Below are 24,250 nucleotides of genomic sequence, written 5' to 3'. Positions count from 1 at the left end.
CTAAAATGCTGGGATTACAGGCATGAGCCACGGCGCCCGGCCTCAATTTTGTATTGTACTTTTTCTTTCTTTCTTTAATAGAGACGGGGTCTCACTATGTTGACTAGGTTGGTCTAGAACTCCTGGGCACAAGCTGTCCGCCCGCTTCTGCCTCCCGAAGTGCTGGGATTACAGGCGTGAACTACCGCCCCTGGCTACAGTTGCCTTCTTGTCCCAATTTGCCTTTGACCTTTCTTAGGGACTTGTTTTCTGCTTTTCCTGCTCTTTGTCCGCTGATCTCCTGGGAAGAAAGCTTCCGAAAAAGACACCGTTTCGGCGGCGAGCGACGCCGGGGTGCCCAGGCCGCGCCCCAGTTCCGGGTTTGCACCCGGTCTTCCTGCCCTGCCCCGCCCGCGGGACTACAGTTCCCAGGCGCCCTTGCGCGGCCGCGGCGCCGGCGCCGGTTGGGACGCGGAGCTGAGGAGCAGGGCCGGGCGCCATGGCACCGTGGGGCAAGCGGCTGGCTGGCGTGCGCGGGGTGCTGCTCGACATCTCGGGCGTGCTGTGCGACAGCGGCGCGGGCGGCGGCACGGCCATCGCCGGCTCGGTGGAGGCGGTGGCCAGGTGAGTGGGCCGCCGGACGCCGCTGGGGCCGCCCAGCTCTAAGCTCAGCCCTGTCCCCGGCTGCCGACCGGGCGTTGGGGTTGCAGGGGGCGGGGCCGCGGCGCAGGCCCCGCCTCGTTCTCCCCCTTCCCACCCTGGTGCGCGCAGAGCGCTGACCCCGGACGACCCCACTGTTGCCCCGGGCGAGCACCAGGCCTCTGCTGGTTAGGGCTGCGCAGTCAGACAGGGCGGCCACCTGGTACGTGCGCTGCTGAGCGCTTGACCTGCGGCCAGTCTGAGTTGAGATGTGCTGTAAGGGTAAAATGCATACCGATTAACAAGACAGCCGGGCGCGGTGGCTCGCATCTGTGATTCTAGCACTTGCAGAGGCAGAGGAGAGAGGATCGCTTGAGGCCAGGGGGTTGGAGACCACCCTGGGCAACATAGGGAGACCCCATCTCTGCCAAAAATTTAAAGATTAGTCAGGTGTGGTGGCCTGTAGGCCCAGCCACTTGGGAGGCTGAGGCAGGAGGATCGCTTGAGCCCAGGAGGTCAAGGCTACAGTGACCTGTGATCACGCCACTGTACTCTAGCCTGGACTGCAGAGCGAGTTTTATTCTTTTCAGACGGAGTCTTGCTCTGTCGCCCAGGCTGGAGTGCAATGGCACTATCTCGGCTCAGTGCAACCTCCGCCTCCCGGGTTCAAGTGATTCTCCCCCTTCAGGCTCCCAAGTAGCTGGGATTACAGGCACCTGCCATCATGCCCAGTTACTTTATTTGTTTTGTTTGAGATGGAGTTTTGCTCTTGTCACCCAGGCTGGAATGCAGTGGTGCAATCTCTGCTCACTGCAACCTCCGCCTCCCAGGTTCAAGCAACCTCAGCCTCCCGGATAGCTGGAATTACAGGCATGTGCTACCACACCCGGCTAATTTTTTTTATTTTTAGTAGAGACGAGATTTCACCATGTTGGGCAGGCTGGTCTCTAACTCCTGACCTCAGGTGATCCACCTGCCTCGGCCTCCCAAAGTGCTGGGATTATAGGCGTGAGCCACACGCCCAGTTGATAATATATTTAATATACTGTTTTAGGTTAAAATATTTGAAATTAAGTATACCTTTTTAAAAAACTTTTGTTAATGTGCTTATTAGAAAACTTTAAATTACCTTTGTGGCCCTCATTATAATTCTGTTGGACTGCATTGGTTTAGGTGAGAGGAGGAGGAAGAGAACATCGTGCCGGCCAAGACTTGACCACGGAGGACACTTTTTTTTTTTTTTGAGACAGCTTCTCTCTTGTTGCCCAGGCCGGAGTGCAGTGGCGCCATCTGGGCTCTCTGCAACCTCTGCCTCCCAGGTTCAAGCGATTCTCCTGCTTCAGTCTCCCAAGTATCTGGGATTACAGGCTCCCACCACCACGCTCAGCTAATTTTTGTATTTTTAGTAGAGATGGAGTTTCACCATGTTGCCTAGGTTGGTCTGGAACTCCTCACCTCAAATGATCTGCCCGCCTCGGCCTCCCAAAGTGCTGGGGTTACAGTGAGCCACCGCACCTGGCTGACACTTTTCTTTTTATAAATTTTTTTTTTTTGAGACAAGGTCTCATTATGTTGCCAGGGTGGTCCTGAACTCCTTGGCTCAGGCAGTCCTCCTGCCTCGGTCTCCCAAAGTGCTAGGATTACAGGCACGAGCCACCGCATCTGGCCTAAGTTTTTTTCTTTTTTTCTTTTTTTTTGAGACACGGGCTTACTTTGTCACCCAGGCTGGAGTGCAGTGGTTCAATCTCACTGCAACCTCCACCTCAAGGGCTCAAGAGATCCTCCCACCTCAGCCTCCCAAGTAGCTGGAACTACAGGCACGTGCCACCATGCCCAGCTAATTTTTTTTTTTTTTTTTTTTTGAGACGGAGTCTCGCTCTGTCTCCCAGGCTGGAGTGCAGTGGCGCAATCTCGGCTCACTGCAAGCTCCGCCTCCCGGGTTCACGCCATTCTCCTGCCTCAGCCTCCCGAGTAGCTGGGACTACAGGCGCCCGCCATCACGCCCGGCTAATTTTTCTTTTTTTTGTATTTTTAGTAGAGACGGGGTTTCACCGTGGTCTCGATCTCCTGACCTCGTGATCCGCCCACCTCGGCCTCCCAAAGTGCTGGGATTACAAGCGTGAGCCACCGCGCCCGGCCACCCAGCTAATTTTTTTGTATTTTTTGTAGAGATGGGGTTTTGCCATGTTGCCCAGGCCGGTCTTGAACTCCTGGGCTGAAGTGATCTGCCTGCCTCAGCTCCCAAAGTTCTGGGATTAGAGGTATGAGCCACTGTGGCCAGCCAGAAGGACACTTTCAGTAGCATGGTTGGCACCACTGGACCTGGGCTTTGTAAGGCCTCCTGTTGGCATCCCAGGTCAGCACTGCCATATGTTGATAGGCAGTCGGGAAGGGCCAATTGCCAGGACTTGGCCTCCCAGAGTCACTAGCTGGGGCACCCTGGCTTGGTAGCCTGATGTCACTGGGACTCAATATACCTATCTATAGGTGGCAATTAAGTGAGTCTCTTGGTCCTTTGTAGAGACCCCATTCTACCAATCTGCATGTCTAATGTCTGGGAGCCACTGAGATAATAGGGACCCAAATGGTCCTGCATAGTGAAGCCGGAGGTGTTTGGGAGGCTGGGAACTGGGAACAGGGAGACTTGGCTTCCAGGAGCAAGCGTGAAGGGCAGCCCAGACCTAGGACACTCCGCTGGGTCCTGGGTCTGCTCTCAGTGTTGGCTGAAGTTCAGGGTTAAGTGCATTCCTGACCTTATTCTCCATTACTCCAAAGCTTTAGACTAGCTCAGTCACAGATGAGAGCATTCTGTGGGTGGCACTGGTGGGAATCCAGCAGAGGACTCTGGGCAGTGTTTTGGGGTGAAGTGGGCCTCATTTGGGGAGCAGGAAGCCAGAGCTCAATGCTGTGACTGGGGCGGGCAAGGCCTCGTGGGAGACCTTGCCACTCATTGCTTGCGGAAGATACATTTGACATTATCTACCAGTGGTTCCACTTCTGAGAATTTGTCCTATCTCATGCATGCGAAAGGACACAAGTGCAAGGTCATTCCTGGCAATGCCTTTTAAATAGCAAAAGACTGGAGGCAGCTCAGATGTCCATCAGTAGGGGAGTTTTAGGGTCTGTCTGTTTATACAGCAGAATAACATGCAGTGTAAGAAGGAATGAGTACCTTGTCTGTAGACATATTACTAGTGGAGACAGCAAGCACACAGCAGGGTGCACAGTACGCTGTTTCTGGTATAGAAAAGGCAGAAATGCAAGAATGTATTTCTCCTGCTGTGTTTGCATAAAGACACTGGAAGGATGCAGGCTGCTTCAGAGTCTGGGAAGATCTGGAGGATAAGGAAAGTGGGGGCCACTGTGTGGTTGGAGACAGGGTAGGAGAAAGACTCGTCACTGTATAACTTTGTATATCAATGTTTTTGTTTTTGAGACAGAGTCTTGCCCTGTCACCCAGATTGGAGGGCAGTGGTGCAATTTTGGCTTACTGTAACCTCTGCCTCCTGGGTTCAAGTGATTCTCCTGCCTCAGCCTCCTGAGTAGCTGGGATTACAGGCACCTGCCACCATGCGTGGCCAATTTTTGTGTTTTTAGTAGAGATGGGGTTTTGCCACGTTGGCCAGGCTGGTTTCGAACTCTTGACCTCATGTGATCTGTCCACCTTGGGCTCCCAAAGTGCTGGGATTACAGGTGTGAGCCACCGTGCCCAGCCTGCATATCATTTTTAAGATTTTTAAACTATGTGAATATATTTTCTATTCAAAATATTACAATTCAAATATTACATTGAATATTAAAATTCAAAATATTAATGTCTGGGCACAGTGGCTCACGCCTATAATCCCAGCACTTTGGGAGGCTGGAGTTAGGAGGATTGAGACCAGCCTGGGCAACATAGCGAGACCCCATCTCTACAAAAAACACAAAAATTAGCTGGGCATGGTGGTGCATGCCTGTAGTCCCAACTACTTGGGAGGCTGAGGCAGGAGAATTGCCTGAGCCCAGGAGTTTGAGGCTGTCGTGAGCTATGAATGTGCTACTGCTCTCCAGCCTGGGTGACAGAGTGAGACCCAAACTCTTAAAAATAAAACATTGTTTTTTAATTAAAATATTTCAAGGAGATCTCTCTGGCTGTAGTGTGGAGAACAGGCTGGCAGTAGGGCAGAGGCAGGGGCCAGAGAGGACACAGGGTCACAGTTAGATGGTTCCAGTGGTTCAGGGAGAGCTGGTGGGGCTTGGACTGGGTAGAGGGCAGTGGAGATGGGGAGGAAGGCATGAATTAAAGAGGTGTTTTGGAAGCAGGACCTATGGGACCTGCTGACATACGGGGTATTGTGGGGGTCAGGGAGAACTTGAAATAAAGGGTGGTTTCCAGTGTCTGACTGGAACAGCTGGTAGGGTGGAGAGGGGACAGGGAGGAGGTCATGGGGCAGGTACCATGATGGCTCATGATGTATGTCAAGTTCCTGGCCTGGTGTTTGGCACACAGTAGACCCACAACAGTGTAACATTGAAGACCACTTTCTTTTCTTTCTTTTTTTTTTTTTTTGAGACCGGATCTTGCTCTGTATCCCAGGCTGGAGTGCAGTGACACGATCACGGCTCACTGCAGCCTTGACCTTCTAGGCTCAAAAAAATCTTTCCACCTCAGTTTCCCAGATAGCTGGGACTACAGGTATACCGCCACATGCAGGTTTTTCCTTATTTTTTTTTGTGGGTTTTGTTGTTGTTGTTGTTGTTGTTGTTGTTTTGAGACCGTCTCAGTCTGTCTCCCAGGGTGGAGTGCAGTGGTACGATCTTGGCTCACTGCAGCCTCCGCCTCCTGGGTTCAAGCAATTCTCCTGCCTCAGCCTCCTGAGTAGCTGGGATTACAGGTGCCTGCCACCACGCCTAGTTAATAATTTGTATTTTTAGTAGAGACGGTGTTTCACCACGTTGACCGGGCTGGTCTCAAACCCCTGACCTCAAGTGATCCACTCGCCTGGGCCTCCCAAAGTGCTGGGATTACGGGCATGAGCCACCATGCCCAGCCCCCAAGGGACAGTTTGAGCCCTGGTCTGCCCAACCCAGACCCCTACTTGGAATCCTTCAGGGAGAAGGGGGTGTTGGGAAACGTCACAGCCTTCTCTAACAGCTTATTTTGAGCAGATGGCCCCCACCTGATACAGAACTGTCCAACAAACATGCGGATTCCAGGTTGTGACATTGGAAAGGGTTCTGTTAACTTCTCTGGGTTCTGGGTTGGTGTCTTCTGACTGATGGATTGCCAGGAGGGTTTTGTTTGGACTTGCTTTGGCTCCTGCAGATGTATCTAGCTAGGGGGGTCTCTGGTAGCAGCTACACTGTATGCATCTAACAGCAATGTAATAGCAATCCTGAAATACACCACAGCCTGTTAATGTAGCTGGGAGAGGCTAAAATCTCCCTTCCCAAAAGCATATGGGATTATTTTTGGTGAGGGGACATCGCACCCGTGACCTGGGAGGTTTTGTTATTGTGCTGTCTGTGGGTCTGCAGAAGTGATGGCCTGGTCTCTCAACCCCAGGGGCTTCCCATACCATAGGACCAAGTCCCCATGCCCTGCCTTGTCCACGGGGCCTTCTCAAGTGACCTTTGTGGCCTCTCCCACTGGCCCCCAGTTACACAGACTTCTTGATGGGGTTTTCACTGAAGGGGCCGCTGAGCTGTCCAGCACCCACAGACCTGTTTCCGCCCACACCAGCGTGCCCTTCGTCTCTCAGCAGACCTTGGCAGGGCCCCCTTCAGCCTTTCTGTTGGCTTTTAAGGGCAGGCGTGAAGGAGGGGATCCTGGGGTGCCAGGACCCCTCCACTCTGGCCCAGTGCCTCTGGGGCCAGATCATCACACTCAGGGCCCGGGAAGCTCCGTACACCCTCCCTCGCATGCCTGTGGGGCCCGTGACAGATGCCCAAAGTGGCTGCGAAGGTGGTACAGGAAACTCCCCCTCCAGGAAAGTGTGCCTGCTTTTTGGAATTTTCCCTGGGGATTTTCCAGAGATGCAGGACACCTGTTTTCCTCACCTGGCGATTGAGCCAGGAAGCCTTCACGGAGCAGGCCCTACTTGCCCAGGTGAAGCCTGTGTGGCCTGCAGCCACGGGGGCGAGTGACCCTGCACCTTTCATGCTGTGGCCTCCTTGATACACACAGCCTGCTTTGAAGTCCTGCAGGAGCTCAAAGGAAGTTCCTGGGGTGAGACCAGCCACCGCAGAGGGAAAAGTGTGATTGGAGTGGGGTGGGGGGTCTTAGGGTTGGCAGGGGGAACACATGCCTCCGTGGCAGCTCCCAGCCCCGTGGGCTCCCTGGCAGCATCGTCTGTTCTCTGAGCCTGTGAGGGGTGACAAACTGTCACCATTCTTCTTCTTGGATTTTCTGTGGTGACAGGGGTCCTCCGATTTTATTGAGGGCCACAGAGCACAGGGGAAGTAGAAGCTCAGCTTTTTAAAATAATATCCACTGCAACAGCAGTCACCCTGCATGGAGGGAGGCCTGTTGTGCGCCAGGCAGGTGCTTAACCACCCACCTTCCCTTCACGCCAGCCCTGAGGTGGGGGGGCTTCCTCTTTTCAAAGTGAGGACCAAAAATCGGAGAGATTCAGGAACTGGCAGAAGTGGAAAAGGTTGCCGAGCCCTCATTAAAGATGCACGCACACACACACACATTCGTTCATTTATTCCTTTTTATTTTTGTTTTCATTCATTCATCCCTTTACTCGTACACTCAACAAGCAAACACTGAGTGCCTCTGCTGTACTAAAAACACCATCCTAGGCCCTGGGGATGTGCAGCAGTGAACAGGTAGATGGCAGCCCGTGCCCTGGAGCCGATGCTGCAGTCGTGGGGGACCAGCAGGCGACAGCATGCACTCGGGAAGGCTGGAGCATCTGAGACACGCTGCGAGGTGGGGAGCCCAGGGCTGGGTGCCTGGCCTCACAGATCCCACGGCGAGGGAGCTGGGATTGGAGGATGCTGAGGGAGCCAGCCAGGCAGGCATCTGAGCTAAGAGCATCCCAGATGGAGGAGCAGGAGGCCCAAACCTCTGAGGCCACACTGGTGCTGCTGGCCAGGCAGGGCCCACTTGCTGCTCTAGGACTTGTGGGTGGGCGTGGTCACAGGCCGGAGGACATCTGTAACCGGCCGCATCCCCCCAACAGGCCCTTTATTGAAGCCCTTTCATGGGCGGATTGGGTTCCCCGAGGGGAGCCATTCGGAGGCAGGGCCCGGCACAGCGAGGGGTGCAGAGGCTGGCCTCGGGGCCCTGGCCCTATGGCTGGGAGGCATCTGCATGTGAAAGGGGGTGGGCATTTACTGCATCCTGTCTTGGGCCACTAAAGCACATCTGCTGGGCCCAGCCCAGGCCTGGCTCGGCCTTTTTGGAGCCGGCGGAAGGAAGCAGACTTGGCCCAGGGCAGCCTCATAAAGCAATTCCCACCCAGGACCACCCCGATCGATCGCCCTGGTGCTGTGGAGCCAGGCCCACAGCCCTTCCGTCCAGTAGCACCTCTCAATCCCCTGTGTGTGTGGGCGCCTTCGGGATCCTGATAAAACGTAGGTGCCTCCCAGTAGGTCTGGAGCAGCGAAGAGCCAGGGGATCTTTGAAGTCCAGCTGGTCCTGGCACCCCAGGATCCCCTCCTTCATGCCTGGCTTCCCTGGCACCATCCGGCCCTAGGGACACAGGTCCCTGGGAGTAGCAGCAATAGTAACAATAACAACAACAACAATAATAATAATAGTAATAATAATAATAATAATAATAATGTAGGCTGTGGGCCTGGACTGGAGCTTCATCTGTGTTGCCTCATCCAACCCCCACACGCAGTGTGGCACCTGCTGGAGGGGTCTGGCAGGACGTTGTAGGGAGAGGGCCATTTGTTTGCATTTGTTTAAGCCAATAGGAGTTTTCCTGATGCAACCTGGACCTTGGACAAGGGGTGTTTGTCGAGAACGTGCTGTCGTCACCTGTGGTCCCATTTGCTGTCAGGAGGTGAAGCACTTTGTCTTCAGAGATGGAAGCCGGTGCTCTTTCATCCTGGGTTCTGTGATTTCAGCTGTCATTTCAACATTTTAAGTTTCATAAGAAATAGGTGGCCTCCTTATGTAAACATTCTCACCAGCCTGTGAATATACAGAGTGAAAAGTCCAAGTCCTCCGTCCTTGACCAAGTCCCAGTGACTTCCCCAGGGTGACACAATACATCCTTTTCCTTTGTATTCCTCAAAAGCACAGAGGATTTTGAGATGCAGCCTTCCCTGACTCTTGTCCAGTTCTGCAGGCACCCGCCCCATCACTCTTGAATGCCACCGCCCCACCATTGCCCAAGGCATGTGTTTGGTTAGTCACAGGTCACTGGAGGCTGGAGACCCCTTGTGGGTCCCCGGGCCAGGGGTTTTGAATTCTTTGTAGCCTAAGAGCACTTATCCAACCAAATGAAATTTTGAGTAGAACTCCAAAATTATATATATATGTATATTATGTATATATATGAGAACAATGTTTGAATAGTATATTATTTTTAATAGGGACGGGATCTTAATATATTGCTCAGGCTGGTCTCAAATTCTTGGCCTCAAGGAGTCCTCCTGCCTCAGCCTACCCAGTAGCTGGGCTTATAGGTGTGTGCCACCGTGTCTAGCTCAGAATGGAATATGTTTTCTTTGTTCAAATTTATAATGTTTCTTCTGAGGTCAATTGATGAAAATGATGGAAGTGTTTTTAAGAATAGCAATGTTGGGCTGGGTACAGTGGCTCACGCCTGTAATCCCTGCACTTTGGGAGGCCAAAGCGGGCAGATGACATGAGGTCAGGAGTTTGAGACCAGCCTGGCCAACATAGTGAAACCCCGTCTCTACTAAATATACAAAAATCAGCTGGGTGTGGTGGTGTGCACCTGTAATCCCAGCTACTTGGGAGGCTGAGGCATGAGAATTGCTTGAACCCAAGAGGCAGAGGTTGGGGTGAGCCAAGCTTGTGCCACTGCACCCCAGCCTGGGTGACACAGCAAGACTCTGTCTCAAAAAAAAAATGTTGAGGTCTGTGGCAGTGAACCGCACAACACAGTTTATAGGCTTAGAAGTTTATGTGAGTTTTGGAAGTGAGCTTATTAGGAGGGATGAGTGAATGCTTTCTGGTTTATCCAGACTTCAGACTGTTAGGCAGCTATGAAAGACTGAGTTCGCTCTATTTGGTGCTGACATTAGTTTATAGACACGAGTGCTGTATATACCAAGTGAAAAAGCTGTAGAATAATGTGTATAAACTTACTTTTTTTTTTTTTTTTTTTTTTTTTTTTTTTTTTTTGAGACACAGTCTCGCTCTGTCACCCAGGCTGGAGTGCAGTGGTGCGATCTCAGCTCACTGCAACCTTGGCCTCCTGGGTTCAAGCGATTCTCCTGCCTCAGCCTCCCGAGTAGCTGGGACTACAGGTGCCCGCCACCACGCCCAGCTAATTTTTGTATTTTTAGTAGAGACAGAGTTTCACTATGTTGACCAGGCTGGTCTTGAACTCCTGACCTCAGGTGATCCGCCCGCCTCGGCCTCCCAAAGTGCTGGGATTACAGGCGTGAGCCACTGTGCCCAGCCTAAACTTCCATTTTTGTTAAGAGAAAACAAAGAAAGGAAACCACAGGTCCCATCTCCAAACCACAGGTCCCATCTGTAAATGGAAACATGAACCCACCTCTCAGACTGTCAAGAGGATTCGACGTGAACATGCCGGTGGGGCTCGGTGGAGGAGGAGCCAGGCACCGGGCACTGCTGTAGCCACTGCTGGGGCTCAGTTCACCCTGGGCTCCCTGCTGGTGTAAACTTTCCCCTCTTTCTAAAGGTGCCCCTGGGTGATGCACTCTGGGCTCCTCCTGCTGGCCTCCTTCCCGGGGCACCTGGCTTCCTCTCAGAATGTACCTGCCCCAACAATGGGTTTGTCAGAGACGTGGTTGTCATTGTCACCACCACAGCAATTACTGCCATTTATTTAGTATTCGAAATGTGCCAGGTGCTTCTCATGTCTTTTTGTTTTGTTTTTTTTTTTTTGAAATGGAGTCTCATTCTGTCGCCCAGGCTGGAGTGCAGTGGCACCATCTCAGCTCACTGCAACCTCTGCCACCCAGGTTCTAGTGATTCTCCTGCCTCAGCCTCCTGAATAGCTGGGATTACAGGTGTGTACCACCACACCCAGCTAACCTTTGTATTTTAAATACAGACGGGGTTTCACTATGTTGTTCGCCATGTTGGCCAGGCTGGTCTCAAAACTCCTGACCTCAGGTGACCCACCCGCCTCGGCCTCCCAAAGTGCTGGGGATTACAGGCGTGAGCCGACGGTCAGGAGTTCGAGACCAGCCTGGCCAACATGGTGAAACCCCATCTCTACTAAAAATACAAAAAATAAGCTGGGCATAGTGGCTGGCGCCTGTAATCCCAGCTACTTGGGAGGCTGAGGCAGGAGAATCACTTGAACCTGGGAGGCGGAAGTTGCAGTGAGCCGAGATCGCACCACTGCCTTCCAGCCCTGGGGACAGAGTAAGACTCCGTCTCAAAAATAAAATAAAAAAATAAAAAATATGATCTTCATGACAGCCCTGTCCAGTAGCTACTGTTAGTGCCTCATTTTACAGGTGAGGAAACTGAGGTTGCAGAGGGTTAGGTGACAAGCCACAGTCATACAGGAGGAGGTGTGTCTGCTTCCCGAGCCAAGCTCCCACCTTACTTACAGGGGCCTGGCCTTTGTCCCCTGCAGCCGCCGTGGCCCTCAGGGACGTCAGGCTGCTGCTGAGGCTCCTAGGCTGAGGAGTGGAAGAAAGGACCCAGGATCCCCACCCCTCCACCCCCTTGTGCCACGAGGCATTTCCTGTCCCTCTGGGCCTTAGTATCCCCCTCTGTGAAATGAGACACTCGGGCTGTGTGGTCTCCAAGGTCTCTGGCTGCCGATTCCCATGCACTTGATTCTAAATTGTGTTTATTGATTCCTGGGACATCGATGCTTGTGGGATCAACATGTCCCTGTGATCTGGGCTCCGTGGCACAGGCACTTCAGAGAACACTCTAGATGGGAGTTCTGTCGGCAAGTGAGGAGGCGCAAGTACGGGAAGGTGTGCTGCGTGTTTTATAAGGGCCCTAGCTGGGGGCCGGCCCCAGCTTGACCTCATTGCCATCCCGCTAAGGTGACTGCCCAGCTGACTTAGACCAGGAGGCCCAGCTAGGGCCCAGCTTCTGCGTCACTGTGTCTTCTCTCCATTCAAACTTTGGACTCTGATGACACAAGGCTCTGTGCAGGTGCTCAACAGCATCTAGCAGACCTGTTGCCTTGGCCCGTCAGCTGGAAAGAGGAGCAAGTGCAGCAGGCTCAGCTGGAGCCAGTGTGAGGCTGTGCCCTGTGCCAGGGGCCTCTGGTGTCTCCACTGTGCCCAGCCTTTACCTCATCTCTTTCATGGCAGCTCCTTGTTTATGGCTGGGGCTCCAAGACTCCATGAGCCCGGTGTGTGCGCCAGGGTGGGAAGCCAGACCCCACTCCCAGGGGACAGATGCCGATCTGTTGCTGCTCCTACCTACAGGTGGTCCCCCAGCCCAAGCTGGTGTGCATCATGGCGCAGGGCACGGGGTGGGCTCATCCCCAAATCAGCGTTGGCATCCCCGGGGCGTATGTGAATAACTATTTTTCTATTGAAAAAACAACTCTGCTCTGCTTACGGGGCTCCTGCTCGACCTTCTGTTTTGGAAAATTGGATTTTTGGAGGAAATCAGCACTTTGTGGGTTTCAATTCTCCAAACATGCATGTTCAATCTTCATTGCTTTCCAAAAGGGAAGCGACTGAAGATCTGAAAATTAGACAGTGGCTAGCATTGCCCAGAGGCCCCGTTATTAAAAACATTTCAAGACTGGGCGCCGGTGGCTCACGCCTGTAATCTCAGCACTTTGGGAGGCCGAGACAGGTGGATCACGAGGTCAGGAGTTTGAGACCAGCCTAGCCAACATAGTGAAACCCGTCTACTAAAAATACAAAAATTAGCTGTGCATGGTGGTGCGTGCCTGTAGTCCCAGCTACTCAGGAGGTTGAGGCAGGAGAATCGCTTGAACCCAGGAGGCAGAGGTTGTGGTAAGTTGAAATTGTGCCACTGCACTCCAGCCTGGGCAACAGAGCAAGACTCTGTCTCAAAACAAAACAAAAACATTTTGGTGCCAGTGGCGCTGCTGAGGGCCTCGGGCTGGTGCTGCGCCCGCATCTCCTTTCGCTACCACCCCCGGGGAAGGGGGTGGTCAATGTCCTTTCCCCTCTCTGAAGAAACTGAGGCATTGAGCTTGTATTTCTCTGCACTGGTTCCCATTTCAGTAGTAATAGGGACCCTCCAGCACACCAGATGAAGTGATGTCTGTGATGTGGCCCCGGGAGGCAGGAGCAGGCTGGGAGTTAGGAGGCTGAAGCCTGATGTGGGGGAGCGCTGCCTCCCAACCCCACTCCCCGGGAACCAACCTCCACCCCTTTGCCCTGCTGCCTCCACATCCCTTTCCTCTGGCTGTGAAGTTCTCCATTACCAAATGGGCCCGTCAGATCTGGAACTTGGGTCAGTTAGGTGCTTCTCCCAGTAAAGCACCTACTGTTCTGGGTACTGGGTACTGTGCCAGGTAGATTTTGGGCAGGATTCTAGAGAGCGTCTGGCAAAGTTGCTGCAGGAGAGGGCCAGTCACTGCCTACCAGTCGCGGCCCCTGTGAACCCACAAGTTGACATTTCTCAAATTCCAGCCTCACTTTGTGGGCCAGGCAGCCCTTCTGACCTATGAGCTGCCAAACAGCCTTTTGAAGACACTGCCTCCGAGGGTTCCTTGCAGCCCTATGTCCTCCTGAGCACCTGGTAGCCCCTCTCTGGCCTTCGAGACCCTGGCCTTGGTGCTCACTGCCCCTCATCCCTACACAGGAGATGCTAGGGTGACTCCTCTGTTGGTAAACCAAGGCTCTGGTCACTGAGGACAGGGCTGGTCCTGCGCCAGGGTGCCCCCAGGTGCTGATCTTGGCTCCACTGTGGTTGGGCACCAGGCATGGCAGGGGTGCTGAGCAGACAGAGCCCTGCCCTCCCAAGCCCCGGGCTTGCAGAGGAGGCAGGAGGAGGGAGGTGGTGATGGCAGGACCAGAGCAGCACCAAGGGCTGTGTGGGCGCAGCTGGGAGGATGGGATCTGCCTGGGTGCCTGGCTGTGGGGCCTCCAGGAGGAAGAGGTGTATGAACCCTGCTTTGTAGGATGATCAGGGTCAGGCCCCAGGGGAGCATGAAGGCAAAGATTCAGGGTGCTGTGAGGGCCTCTGGGTCACACAAAGGTGACCAGTACCGGGGCTGGAGGGCAGGGGGCCCAGCTGGGAGGGGCTCATACTGCCCTTTTCCTGAGGCCCCCTGCCGCCTGCCCAGCCTCTCCTCCAAGGGAGCCCATTCTCCCTCCAGCCTCAGGACCCTCGGCGGTCCCCAGAGGGCCAGCTATTGAGCTGTCCCAAGGTCACCCAGGATGTCCAATGATTGTCCTAACAGTTTACCTGCTGTGGAACAGTAATGAGAGGGTTTTCATTATTTGCGGGTGAGCGCTCCTGGCAGATGCCGACAGCCAGCAGATGTGGAGAGTCCGAGGTGATTTGTAAGGGCCGGTTCATCTGATGCAGGGTAATTGCCCCGGGCGACGTTGTCACTCAGAGGCTCGTCCTGGCCTGCTGAGATGAGGTAAAGGTCAGTTCAAAGATCCAGTTTGGGCCGGGCGCCGTGGCTCACACTTGTAATTCCAGTGCTTTGGGAGGCCAAGGCAGGTGGATCACCGGAGATTGGGAGTTCAAGACCAGCCTGGGCAACATGGTGAGACCCCATCCCTACTAAAAATACAAAAATTAGCCGGGCATGGTGGTGGGCACCTGTAATCTTAGCTACTCGAGAGACTGAGGCAGGAGAATCGCTTGAACCCAGGAGGCGGAGGTTGCAGTGAGCCGAGATTGTGCCAGTGCACTCCAGCCTGGCTGACAGAGTGAGACTCTGTCTCAAAAAAAAAAAAAAAAAAAAAAAAAGATTCAATTTGGCTATAGAAAGCGGGAGCAAATCCCCACTCCCGTGGGACTCCTGGGGAGGAGGCAGCGTGCTGAGGTGGGGGCCATGGTCTCAGAGGGGCTGTCTGGCAGCCAGGACCCTACAGAAGGCCCCTTTCCCCAAGATTCTTGGGCGGTGGGGTGGGGAACAGCCCATCCCAGAACTGGGCTTTTCCCTCTTTGCAGGGGCTCTTTGTGCAGCTCTTCGCAAGCCTTGCTGGGGTCCTGGAGCCCTGCCTGACTAGGGCTTTCCTGATATTTTGGAATTCCTGTACTTCGTGCCTCCCAAGGCTTAGTCTGTGACATCTGGTGGCAGGCCCCACTGAGGGATGACAAGGGTTTGCTTCCTCAGCTGTCCTAGTTGGCCTGGGCTGCCATAACAAGTGCCATTGACGGGGGACTTCAACAGCAGACGTTTATTTTTTCACAGTTCTAGAGGCTGGAAGGCTGATATCAGGGGTCAGCATGGCCAGTTTCTGGTGAGGCCCCTTTTCTGGGCTTGTAAGCAGGTGCTGGCTTGCTGTGTGCTCACATGGCCTCCTTGTGCATTCACGAGGGTGCTCTCTGGTGTCTCTTCCTCATAGGACACTGATCCTATCGTGGGAGTCCCAGCCTTATGCCTTCATTTCACCTGAATTACTCCACAAAGGCCCCATCTCCAGATGCAGTCACATTGGGGGTTAGGACTCCCCGTCTGGGCTCACAGGCCTTGCTGCTTACAAGCTGTGTGACCTTGGTCAGGTCTCTGTCTCCTGGGGCCTCCATCTTCTCCTTTCTAGAGTAGAGATAATGGTTCTTGCCTCATAGGCTCGTTTACCCAGTGGGTACGACTTACTGAGGGCCACCTGACAGCCAGGCACCTGGCCCCTGGGGAGGTGCATAAGGGACAGCAAATACCTTGGGCATGAGGACAAAATCAGATCATGGATCCTGAGTGACACCACCGTCCTTACCCAGATGCAAGGCTCAGGATAATGTTGTATTAATATTTTACTCTTTAAACAATAGTGCATACTTTCTTTATTTTCAGTAATTTAAAATAAGGAAGAGGCAACCTGGGGCTGGTCCCTGGTAGTCAGAATGGGTCTCTGGTGATGGCTCAAAGGGGGGTGTGGTCTGGGGCACAGAAGGACAGAACCCAATGGGAGGGGACTTACCCCAGCATTTCACATCAGATTTTTCAGGAACAGATTTCATCTCTAAAACTAGTACTTGGTACTATAAGAGCATATAGGTTGAATGAACTTATATTGGTATTTCAGAGGAGGCCAGTGGCTCAAGAGTCCTAAAGTGAGTTCTGTGACTTACTCATGTTTCATCACATCTGAAGTTGTGTTTGGAATAACAGATGTGAGGCACTGTCATCTCACTGTCACATCGATTGCTCACTGTTCTGAGAAGGTCACATCATCATTCATTAGCAATAATTAGTCCCCGGGGACCCCCTGCACTTCTTCACTCAACTGCTCCATTAACTTGGGTGCAAATCACGCATTCCAAGTGCCAATCAATGGAGATCTATCCATAATGTACAAGGTGACGCTATTAGTTACAATATATTAACTGCCTAATTTAAAAATAAAAAAAGCTATCTTTATGAAGGGCAATTAACCACTAAGTGTAATTGATAATTCATAAATCTCTGATTAGGAAAGACAAATAATAAGAAAGGAATGGATCACCTATCCTATTGAAGAAGACGTTGCCAGCCTCTGGTCTGCCCTCACTATGTGGTCAGCAGATCTACAGATTTCTTCCTAAATTGCACCTGTCAGCTCCAGGGCTGGGGATCTGGAGGCTCATTTCAGCGCAGAAACATGTGTTTTCATCACTGAAGCCTGTCTGTTTCTGTTGGGGGTTATAAGGAGGCTGCAGGCTCAGGACACCCTCAGGGAAGTAGTGGGTGGGGTCATTTAGACTTCTCCCTCAGTCAGTCATTCAGCAAATGTTTATGGGGGATTGTGGAGTGCCAAGCCCTGTGGGAAGCCCTGGGGATGCCGTGGGGACCCGAACAGATTCATCCCTGAACTCCTGGAGCTCATAGGCCAGTGAGAAAGACAACAAATGCATAAATCAGATGATTGGAGACACTGGTTAGTGTTACAAACAAAAACTGACAGAGACAGGGCGGAGGCAATGTCACACTGGATGGTGGGAGGAAGGGACATTGGCTGAGTCCTGCCACCTTTTTGCAGTAGCTGTCACTACCACTCAGGGCTGTATTTGGGGCCCTCCCTCACTAGTGGGGAATTGTGCCTGGCTTATCTGCCTTTTTTTTTTTTTTTTTTTTTTTTGCGACAGAGTCTCACTGTGTGGCCCAGGCTGGAGGGCAGTGGCACGATCTTGGCTCACTGCGACCTCCGCCTCCTGGGTTCAAGAGATTCTTCTGCCTCAGCCTTCCGAGTAGCTAGGACTACAAGTGCCCGCCACCACCCCTGGCTAATTTTTTTGGTATTTTTAATAGAGACAGGATTTCTCCATGTTGACCAGGCTGATCTAGAACTCCTGCCCTCAAGTGATCCACCCACCTCGACCTTCCAAAGTGCTGGGATTACAGGCCTGAGCCACCATGCTCTGCCTTATCTGCCCTCTCAGTGGTCCTCCACTCCAGTCCCATTTGCTGGCTCCACCTTCCACATACCCCACGCTGCTCGAGTTCTTTCTATCTGAGAGGGTGGGGCCACTGCACACCTGCCTGTGCGCAAAGTGGGTGGCCCTTCCCACCACCTGGCTTGCCCTTTCCTGCCATCTCCTTGTCCGTCCCTCAGGTCTCCAGTTGGGCCTGAATCCCCTGCCTTTAAGACCCCACACTGGGCTGTGTCCTTTCCCCACTATGTGGGAGAGCTCCAGGAGTGCTGATTTCCTGTTCCTGACTCCACTGTGCGTAGATATCAGCTTCATCTCCAAAGTCTGAGGCTCAAGAAGGGGACAGAAAGCCCTTGACGCTTCTGGGATTCAGTCTCTCACCCATAACATGGATAAATTACATTCACACTGGGTTCAGTTTGAGTTGAGTTTTTAGATGGGTCTCACCTGCTCAGATGGAAGTTGATTTCAAGCCGTAGTTCTAGTAACTGGGTTGAATCTGCGTGTATTCATTTCATTGGGCCACATCTGTAAACAAAACTTGAGCACATGCCTCCTCTCTGTGTATTTTCTTTAAATTTTAAATTACGCATTTAACACTATATTGCTTAGGTTATAAAAAATATACAACTTGAAAGAATAGGTGAAGAGCCAAGATGTCTGCATCTTTGCAGATCAGTGGAATGTGTGTGTTTCGGGACCTGTCTGAGAACAGTGCCAGATGCAATTAGCATGGCTGATTAATTTCACTAGGGTTTCTTAAAAGTGCCTCCTGGCCCTTGGGCTTGCAGCTTGATGTCTTTTCCGTGCAGATGTCAAATATGACTGCTGCCTTGTTGGGGCCAGTTTGTCCAGGAGGGGCTCTTGCGATCTTGGCGAAGGAGCCAGGTCCTGCCTATCACCCTCCCCCCAGGTCTGAGTGACCCACCCCGCCTGCCTCTGTAGGTTTCTCTAGCGCGCTCGGGTCCCTTCCTGGTGGGTGCCAGGTCCTCCAGCCTCCTCTCCCTGCACAGAAGCACCACACCCTGGCCCTCTCTCTTGCTTCCCAGGGAGGCCTCCCTTGACCTTCCTACCCCACCTTGTCACCCTCTGTCTGCTCACCCTGTTTATATTCTGCATAGTGTCTCTCCTCAGTCACAAATTGCCCTTCCTTTGCGGGGTGTCTTGTGTGGTGCCCTCCTCCTATTCCACCCTGGATGGTGGCCTGGAGATCAGGGACCTTTTCCATGCTCACGACTACAGCTCTGTGCACCAAGCCAGTGCCAGGCACGTAGTAGGCGCTCAGTGACAGTTTGCAGAAGGGTGGATGTTATTTCATTTGGTGCGTTCTGAGAACTTGCCCAGGTGCAGCCTGGATTCGCGGGTCTCCTGTGAAGGCAGGAGGGAAGAAGCTCAGTGCCGCCAGCCAGTGGCAGTGTCCTCAAGTTCATGAGACCTCCAGGCTGGGTTTGGGCAGGGTCCAGGTCCTGTCTGTCCATCCCAGAATAGTTGGTGTCCCTGATGACTTTGGCAAACCTTTCTCCATTGACAGTGATGAGAAGACAAACCTGTCTCGGGCCATCTGCCCTTGTACTTTTTGGGAAGTATGGATCCAGAGTTAGTAAGGCGTGGACATGTGCAGCTCACTTGCAAGTGGAAATGCTAAGTGTGGTGGAAAGGGACAGAGAAATAGCTGTGGACATTCAGAGGTGGCCCCTAGCCAGGCTGAGCAGGATTGTGGAGAGGAGGTATTGCATGGATCTCAGGGGCTGGGTAGAAGTGGCACAGGTGGGCCAGGCACGGTGGCTCACACCTGTAATCCCAGCACTTTGGGACACCTGAGGTCAGGAGTTCGAGACCAGCCTTGCTAACATAGTGAAACCCCGTCTGTACTAAAAATACAAAAAATGAGCCAGGTACGATGGCAGGCGCCTGTAATCCCAGCTGCTCTGGAGGCTGAGGCAGGAGAATCATTTGAATCTGGAAGGCGGAGGTTGCAGTGAGCTGAGATCATGCCACTGCACTCCAGCCTGGGCGACAAGAGCGAGACTCCTTCTCAAAAATAAAGAAATAAAAAAAATAAAGAAGTGGCACAGGTAGAGAGGCGGGGGGACAGAGCTGCATCCCAGGCAGGGGGAGAGGCAATGAAAAGGGGGGTCAGGTGGGGAACCTCGGGGAGCCTCAGGTGTATGAAGTCCAGTGAGGATGGAAAAGAGTTGTCGGGGCGTGGTATGGGGCTTCTGTGAGAAGGGATCTGCTTCAGCTCAGAAATCCCAGCCTGAACACATCCGGGGTCAGCCAGGGCCCCCTCAGGGGCTTGCAGTGGCCTGGTCTGCTCTGGGCTTTGCTGGATGCCCTTCGAGAATCACCGCACAACCTCCTTCAGAGGCCCAGCACTCCATGTGTTGACTTCCCGGGCCTGTGTCTCCCCTGCCGCAGACTGAAGCGTTCCCGGCTGAAGGTGAGGTTCTGCACCAACGAGTCGCAGAAGTCCCGGGCAGAGCTGGTGGGGCAGCTTCGGAGGCTGGGATTTGACATCTCTGAGGGGGAGGTGACCGCCCCGGCACCAGCTGCCTGCCAGATCCTGAAGGAGCGAGGCCTGCGACCATACCTGCTCATCCATGACGGTAGGCCTGTTGGACACCAGGACCTCACGGGGGTGAAAGCTCCCCTTTCCCAGGGTGGGGGCTGTGCAGAGGGCCTCTTTCACTGGGCCAAACCACTGACTGAGCTAGGCCACCAACACTCATGGGTGAGGAGTAAAAACCTCATGGGACTTCCTGCTGGGGCTGGGGGCAGGCTAGGACCCAGCCCTGTCCATCCCTTGGCCTCACACCAGAGGATCCTTAGAGCAGGTTCTGGATGGCTCCTGGGAGGAAAATCCTAGGCTCTCTTTTCTGATCTAGGATGGACCAAGGGACCAGGGAATTGTCAAGGCGGCAGAGTTTTAGCTCCTGTTGAGAAAGAGACAGAGAGAGAGAGAGAGAAAATGAGAATGAGAATGAGTGAATATAAATGAGAAGCTACATTGAGGTCCATAGCTTCTAACGTCTGGCACCATAGCCTTCAACTATGTGAAAACTAGCCCTGCTCTTTGGAACAGTTTGCAAATGGCTGTAGGAACAAGGTTTGCATCCTGATTTCAGTCTGAATGCAAGAACAGAGAGCCCCTTTGACCCTCAGTGGGGAGGTTTTTTTGGAATGAAGCAGAAGGAACAATATTACTGGTGCCTCCTGAATATTTAAAAAGAAGAGAACATTAGCAATTCCACACACTTCTCCATTGGTCCACTGCACCTTCTTCCTTCCTCTGCACTTGATATTTTTATTTCTACAAACCACTAGGCAGAGGCAAGCATGGTTTTTTCCTTTCCAGGGCAAGATGGGGGCTCTCAAGAAGTGGCAGGTGCTCCCTGGAAAGCCGAAATGTCGACTTCATAGCCCTGGTGCCAGTTAAGGGTGACATGCCTGGCCTTTAGAAATCATGTTTCTCAAAATTCTTTCTCTGTAATCTAGGATCCCTGCTAGTGTCTTTAGAACATGGTCTTCAAAGAAAGAAGATTTAAGAAAAATTATCTTGCCCCATCCTCCAGAAAAGAAAGGGTTGCTGGACCCGGGAGTGGAGCTGGAGGAAGCCAGCAGGAGAGGGAAGTGGGCATCCACTTGGAGGGTGGCCTTGGCCAGTGAATCAGACAAGCAGACGGCAAATCTGGGAGGCTGGAGGGAGGACGAATGCCCTTCCTTAGCTGTAATCCTGCATCTGTGTTTTCAATAACTAGATCCTTGTTTTCGGACTTGGAATTTTTTTTTTTCAATCATTGGTGGATTTTCTAACATTTTATGAAAAATTTCAAGCATACATCAAAGTTCAAATAATTTTTACCTGGAATAGTTTTGGTTTTTTTTTTTTTTTTTGGGACAGAGTCTTGCTCTGTCACCCAGTTTAGAGTATAGCAGTGGTGTGATCTTGGCTTCCTGTGACCTCTGCTTCCCGGGTTCAAGCGATTCTTCTGCCTCAGCCCCCCAAGTAGCTGGGGTTACAGGTGCGTGCCACCACACCCGCCTAATTTTTGTATTTTTAGTAGAGATGGGGTTTCACCGTGTTGGCCAGGCTGGTCTTAAACTCCTGACCTCAGGTGATCCACACACCTTGGCCTCCCAAAGTGCTGGGATTACAGGCGTGAGCCATCGCCCCCGGTCTTACTTGGCATAGTTTTACACCCTTCACCTAGATTTTCAATGACATTTTTTTATATTTTCTTCACTTTATATCCATCCATCCCTCCATCTATCTATCCATGTTATTATTTAGATGCATTTCAGAGTAAAATGCAGACACGGTATACTCCCCTAAACACTTCAGCATATCATTAGAGTTTGGTATTTGTTTACAGTTTTTCCTGTTGATGTAAAATTTACATACAATGAAATGTACACACCTCGAGTGTACTTTTGCTGAGTTTTGACAAATGCATGCACCCATGGAAGCCAACCCCGTGGAGAGCTAGACCATCACTGACAGCTCTGACAGCTACCTCGCGCCTTGCCCCGGTGGTCTCCACCCCTTGTCCCCTTAGAGGCAACCACTGTTTGGATTTTTTCCATTATAAATAAGTTTTCCTATTCTAGAATTTTATGTAAATAGAATCATACAGCATATAATTGTGCTGGGGCCTCCAATGCTACCCCTAGGCTGAATGATTCATTAGAAGGACTCACAGAACTTAGAAAAGGTATTACGCTCACAGTTAGACTTATTACCATGAAAGAATAAAGATTAAGTTCAGCAAAGAGAGGAGACATGTGGGGCAAAGTCTAGGAGAAGACAGGCTTGAACTTCCAGTTGTCCCTTCGAAGTGGAGTCCTACTGGGCACACTTGATTCTCCCAGCAATGATGCGTGACAACACGTGGGAAGCATTGGCCACCAGGGAAGCTCACTGGAGCCTCAGTGTCCAGGGTTTCTGTGTAGACATTAGCACCCGTGTGACTGACCTTAGCGACTCAGTCTCCAGCCCCACAGAGTCCAAACTGATACAGCTCAGCCAGGGCCTCAGGGATACAGAAACAGGTGTTCACCGTAAGCCAAGCTGTTAGCATAAGTGATCTGGTCGGACTGAGAGAGCAGGGCCCAAGGCCTTGAGCATACAAAACCCCTCTTAGCAGGTAGGACATTGCAGTGGCTCAGAGGTTATCTCCCAGGAGCCAGTCCTGAAGACAGGCCTTTTTTGGAATGTACAGGGTTTGAGCAACCTAGTCCTGCTGAATTAACCCTTTCCGTCACAGTAGTCTTTTGTGTGAGGCTTCTTTTACCCAACATAATTTTTTTTTTTTTTTTTTTTTTGAGACGGAGTCTCGCTGTCGCCCAGGCTGGACTGCAGTGGCGCGATCTCGGCTCACTGCAAGCTCCGCCTCCCGGGTTCACGCCATTCTCCTGCCTCAGCCTCCTGAGTAGCTGGGACTACAGGCACCCGCCACCACGCCCAGCTAATTTTTTGTATTTTTAGTAGAGACGGGGTTTCACCGTGGTCCCGATCTCCTGACCTCGTGATCCACCCGCCTCGGCCTCCCAAAGTGCTGGGATTACAGGCATGAGCCACCGCGCCCAGCATCCAACATAATGTTTTTGAGACTCATCCATATTGTTGCGTGTATCAGCAGTGTTGTTCATTTTTATTGCAGAATAGTATTCCATTGAGTGAACAGACCACAGTTAATCCATTCACATGTTGTTGATACCTGGATTGTTACCAGTTTTAGTCTATTATGAACAAATCTGCTATGAACATTCTTACACAGTTCTTTTGGGTAAATACATAGCAGCGAAATTACTGGGTCATAGGGTACGTGTATGTTCACCTTTATAAAATACTGCCAGACCTTTTTTTCAGAGGGATTGTACTATTTTACACTTCCTCCATCTGCTGCAGCTGTTCAGTATCCTCACCAGACCTTGGTGTTACCAGTCTTTTTAATTCTCACCATTCTGGTGGGTATGAAATTGGTGTATTTCAGTTCCTTCCTTCTTTTCTTTTCTTTTCTTTTTTTTTTTTTTTTGACAGAGTCTCGCTCTGTTGCCCAGGCTGGAATACAGTGGCGCAGTCTCAGCCCACTGCAACCTCTGCCTCTCGGGTTCAAGTGATTCTCCTGCCTCAGCCTCCTGAGTAGCTGAGATTACAGGTGCCCGCCACCATGCCGGGCTAATTTTTGTATTTTTAGTAGAGATGGGGTTTTGACCATGTTGGCCAGGCTGGTCTTGAACTCCTAACCTCAGGCGATCCGCCTGCTTTGGCCTCCCAAAGTGCTGGGATTACAGGCATGAGCCACTGCACCTGGCCTCAGTTTCTTTTCAATTTAGAAAGGTCAACATCTAATCCTAAGAGCGATGACAGCGTGTTTCTTCTAGGATCTGAAGACACAAAGCCAATGATTTGACGTATCCTTGCAAATTTTCCTATTTTAATTTAAAATGGGGGAAGACAAAGAAGGAAAGGAGGAAGAGAGTTTCCTAAGGGAGCTGGTGAACTGGGGCCTGTGGAGATGGAATTCTGCTTTTTCTTCAGGACATATGTGTGGGGTTGCCTGAAATGTGTCAACAGTTCTTACAGTTTGGGACCAGTAGTGCCAACCCTCCAAGGCTTGTGCAGCCCCATTTCCTCCTGCTGCAGGCTCTCAGTGTCTTCTAAGCAGATTTCCCTTCTTAGTTGCAAAGCTGTGGGTTTCCTGCCTGCGATGGTGACCTCAGGGAGCTCCTGGGGCTGATGTGGTATTGGGATGGGGGGTCCTGGGTGTGTCCACCTTTCTCCTCATAAGCCCTCTGTGAGGAGCTGAATTCCCTCCTGTGTCAAATAAGAATAACACCCTCCTGTGTCCACCTCCCATGGTAGCTGTGAGGATCGGAAAGAAACGCATCTGAGAAAGGGGAGCACATGTAAAAGGTGTCCCTGGTCAGAGATGGGGAGATAGGTCACGTCCTCCCAGGTCTGCGTCGCACTGTCTCTCT

General features: G+C 52.1%; 1 protein-coding gene across 7 annotated transcripts in view; it reads left to right on the top strand.

The window, feature by feature from the left end:
* Window positions 1-413: 413 nt before the first annotated feature.
* LHPP (phospholysine phosphohistidine inorganic pyrophosphate phosphatase) overlaps window positions 414-24,250 on the top strand; it is a 148,262-nt gene continuing 124,425 nt past the window's right edge. For 5 of the 7 annotated variants that reach the window (XR_004251842.2, XM_032175736.2, XM_058435914.1 and 2 more), the window contains exons 1-2: window positions 415-603; window positions 19,688-19,875. Coding sequence is in view for 6 of the 7 variants with exons in the window: in XM_032175736.2 (XP_032031627.1) it covers window positions 479-603; window positions 19,688-19,875 (313 nt within the window). In the remaining variant the exon portion in view is untranslated. Of the gene's footprint in view, window positions 604-19,687; window positions 19,876-24,250 lie in introns of all 7 variants that reach the window. The other 2 variants (XM_058435915.1, XM_032175710.2) reach the window with 2 other exon arrangements.

The sequence above is a fragment of the Hylobates moloch genome, unplaced genomic scaffold (genome assembly GCF_009828535.3).
Source record: "Hylobates moloch isolate HMO894 unplaced genomic scaffold, HMol_V3 SCAFFOLD_3, whole genome shotgun sequence".
In the NCBI taxonomy this organism is placed as follows: Eukaryota; Metazoa; Chordata; class Mammalia; order Primates; family Hylobatidae; genus Hylobates; species Hylobates moloch.
The sequence above is the reverse complement of the archived record's forward strand: the minus strand, read 5'-3'. Positions and strand labels throughout refer to the sequence as shown.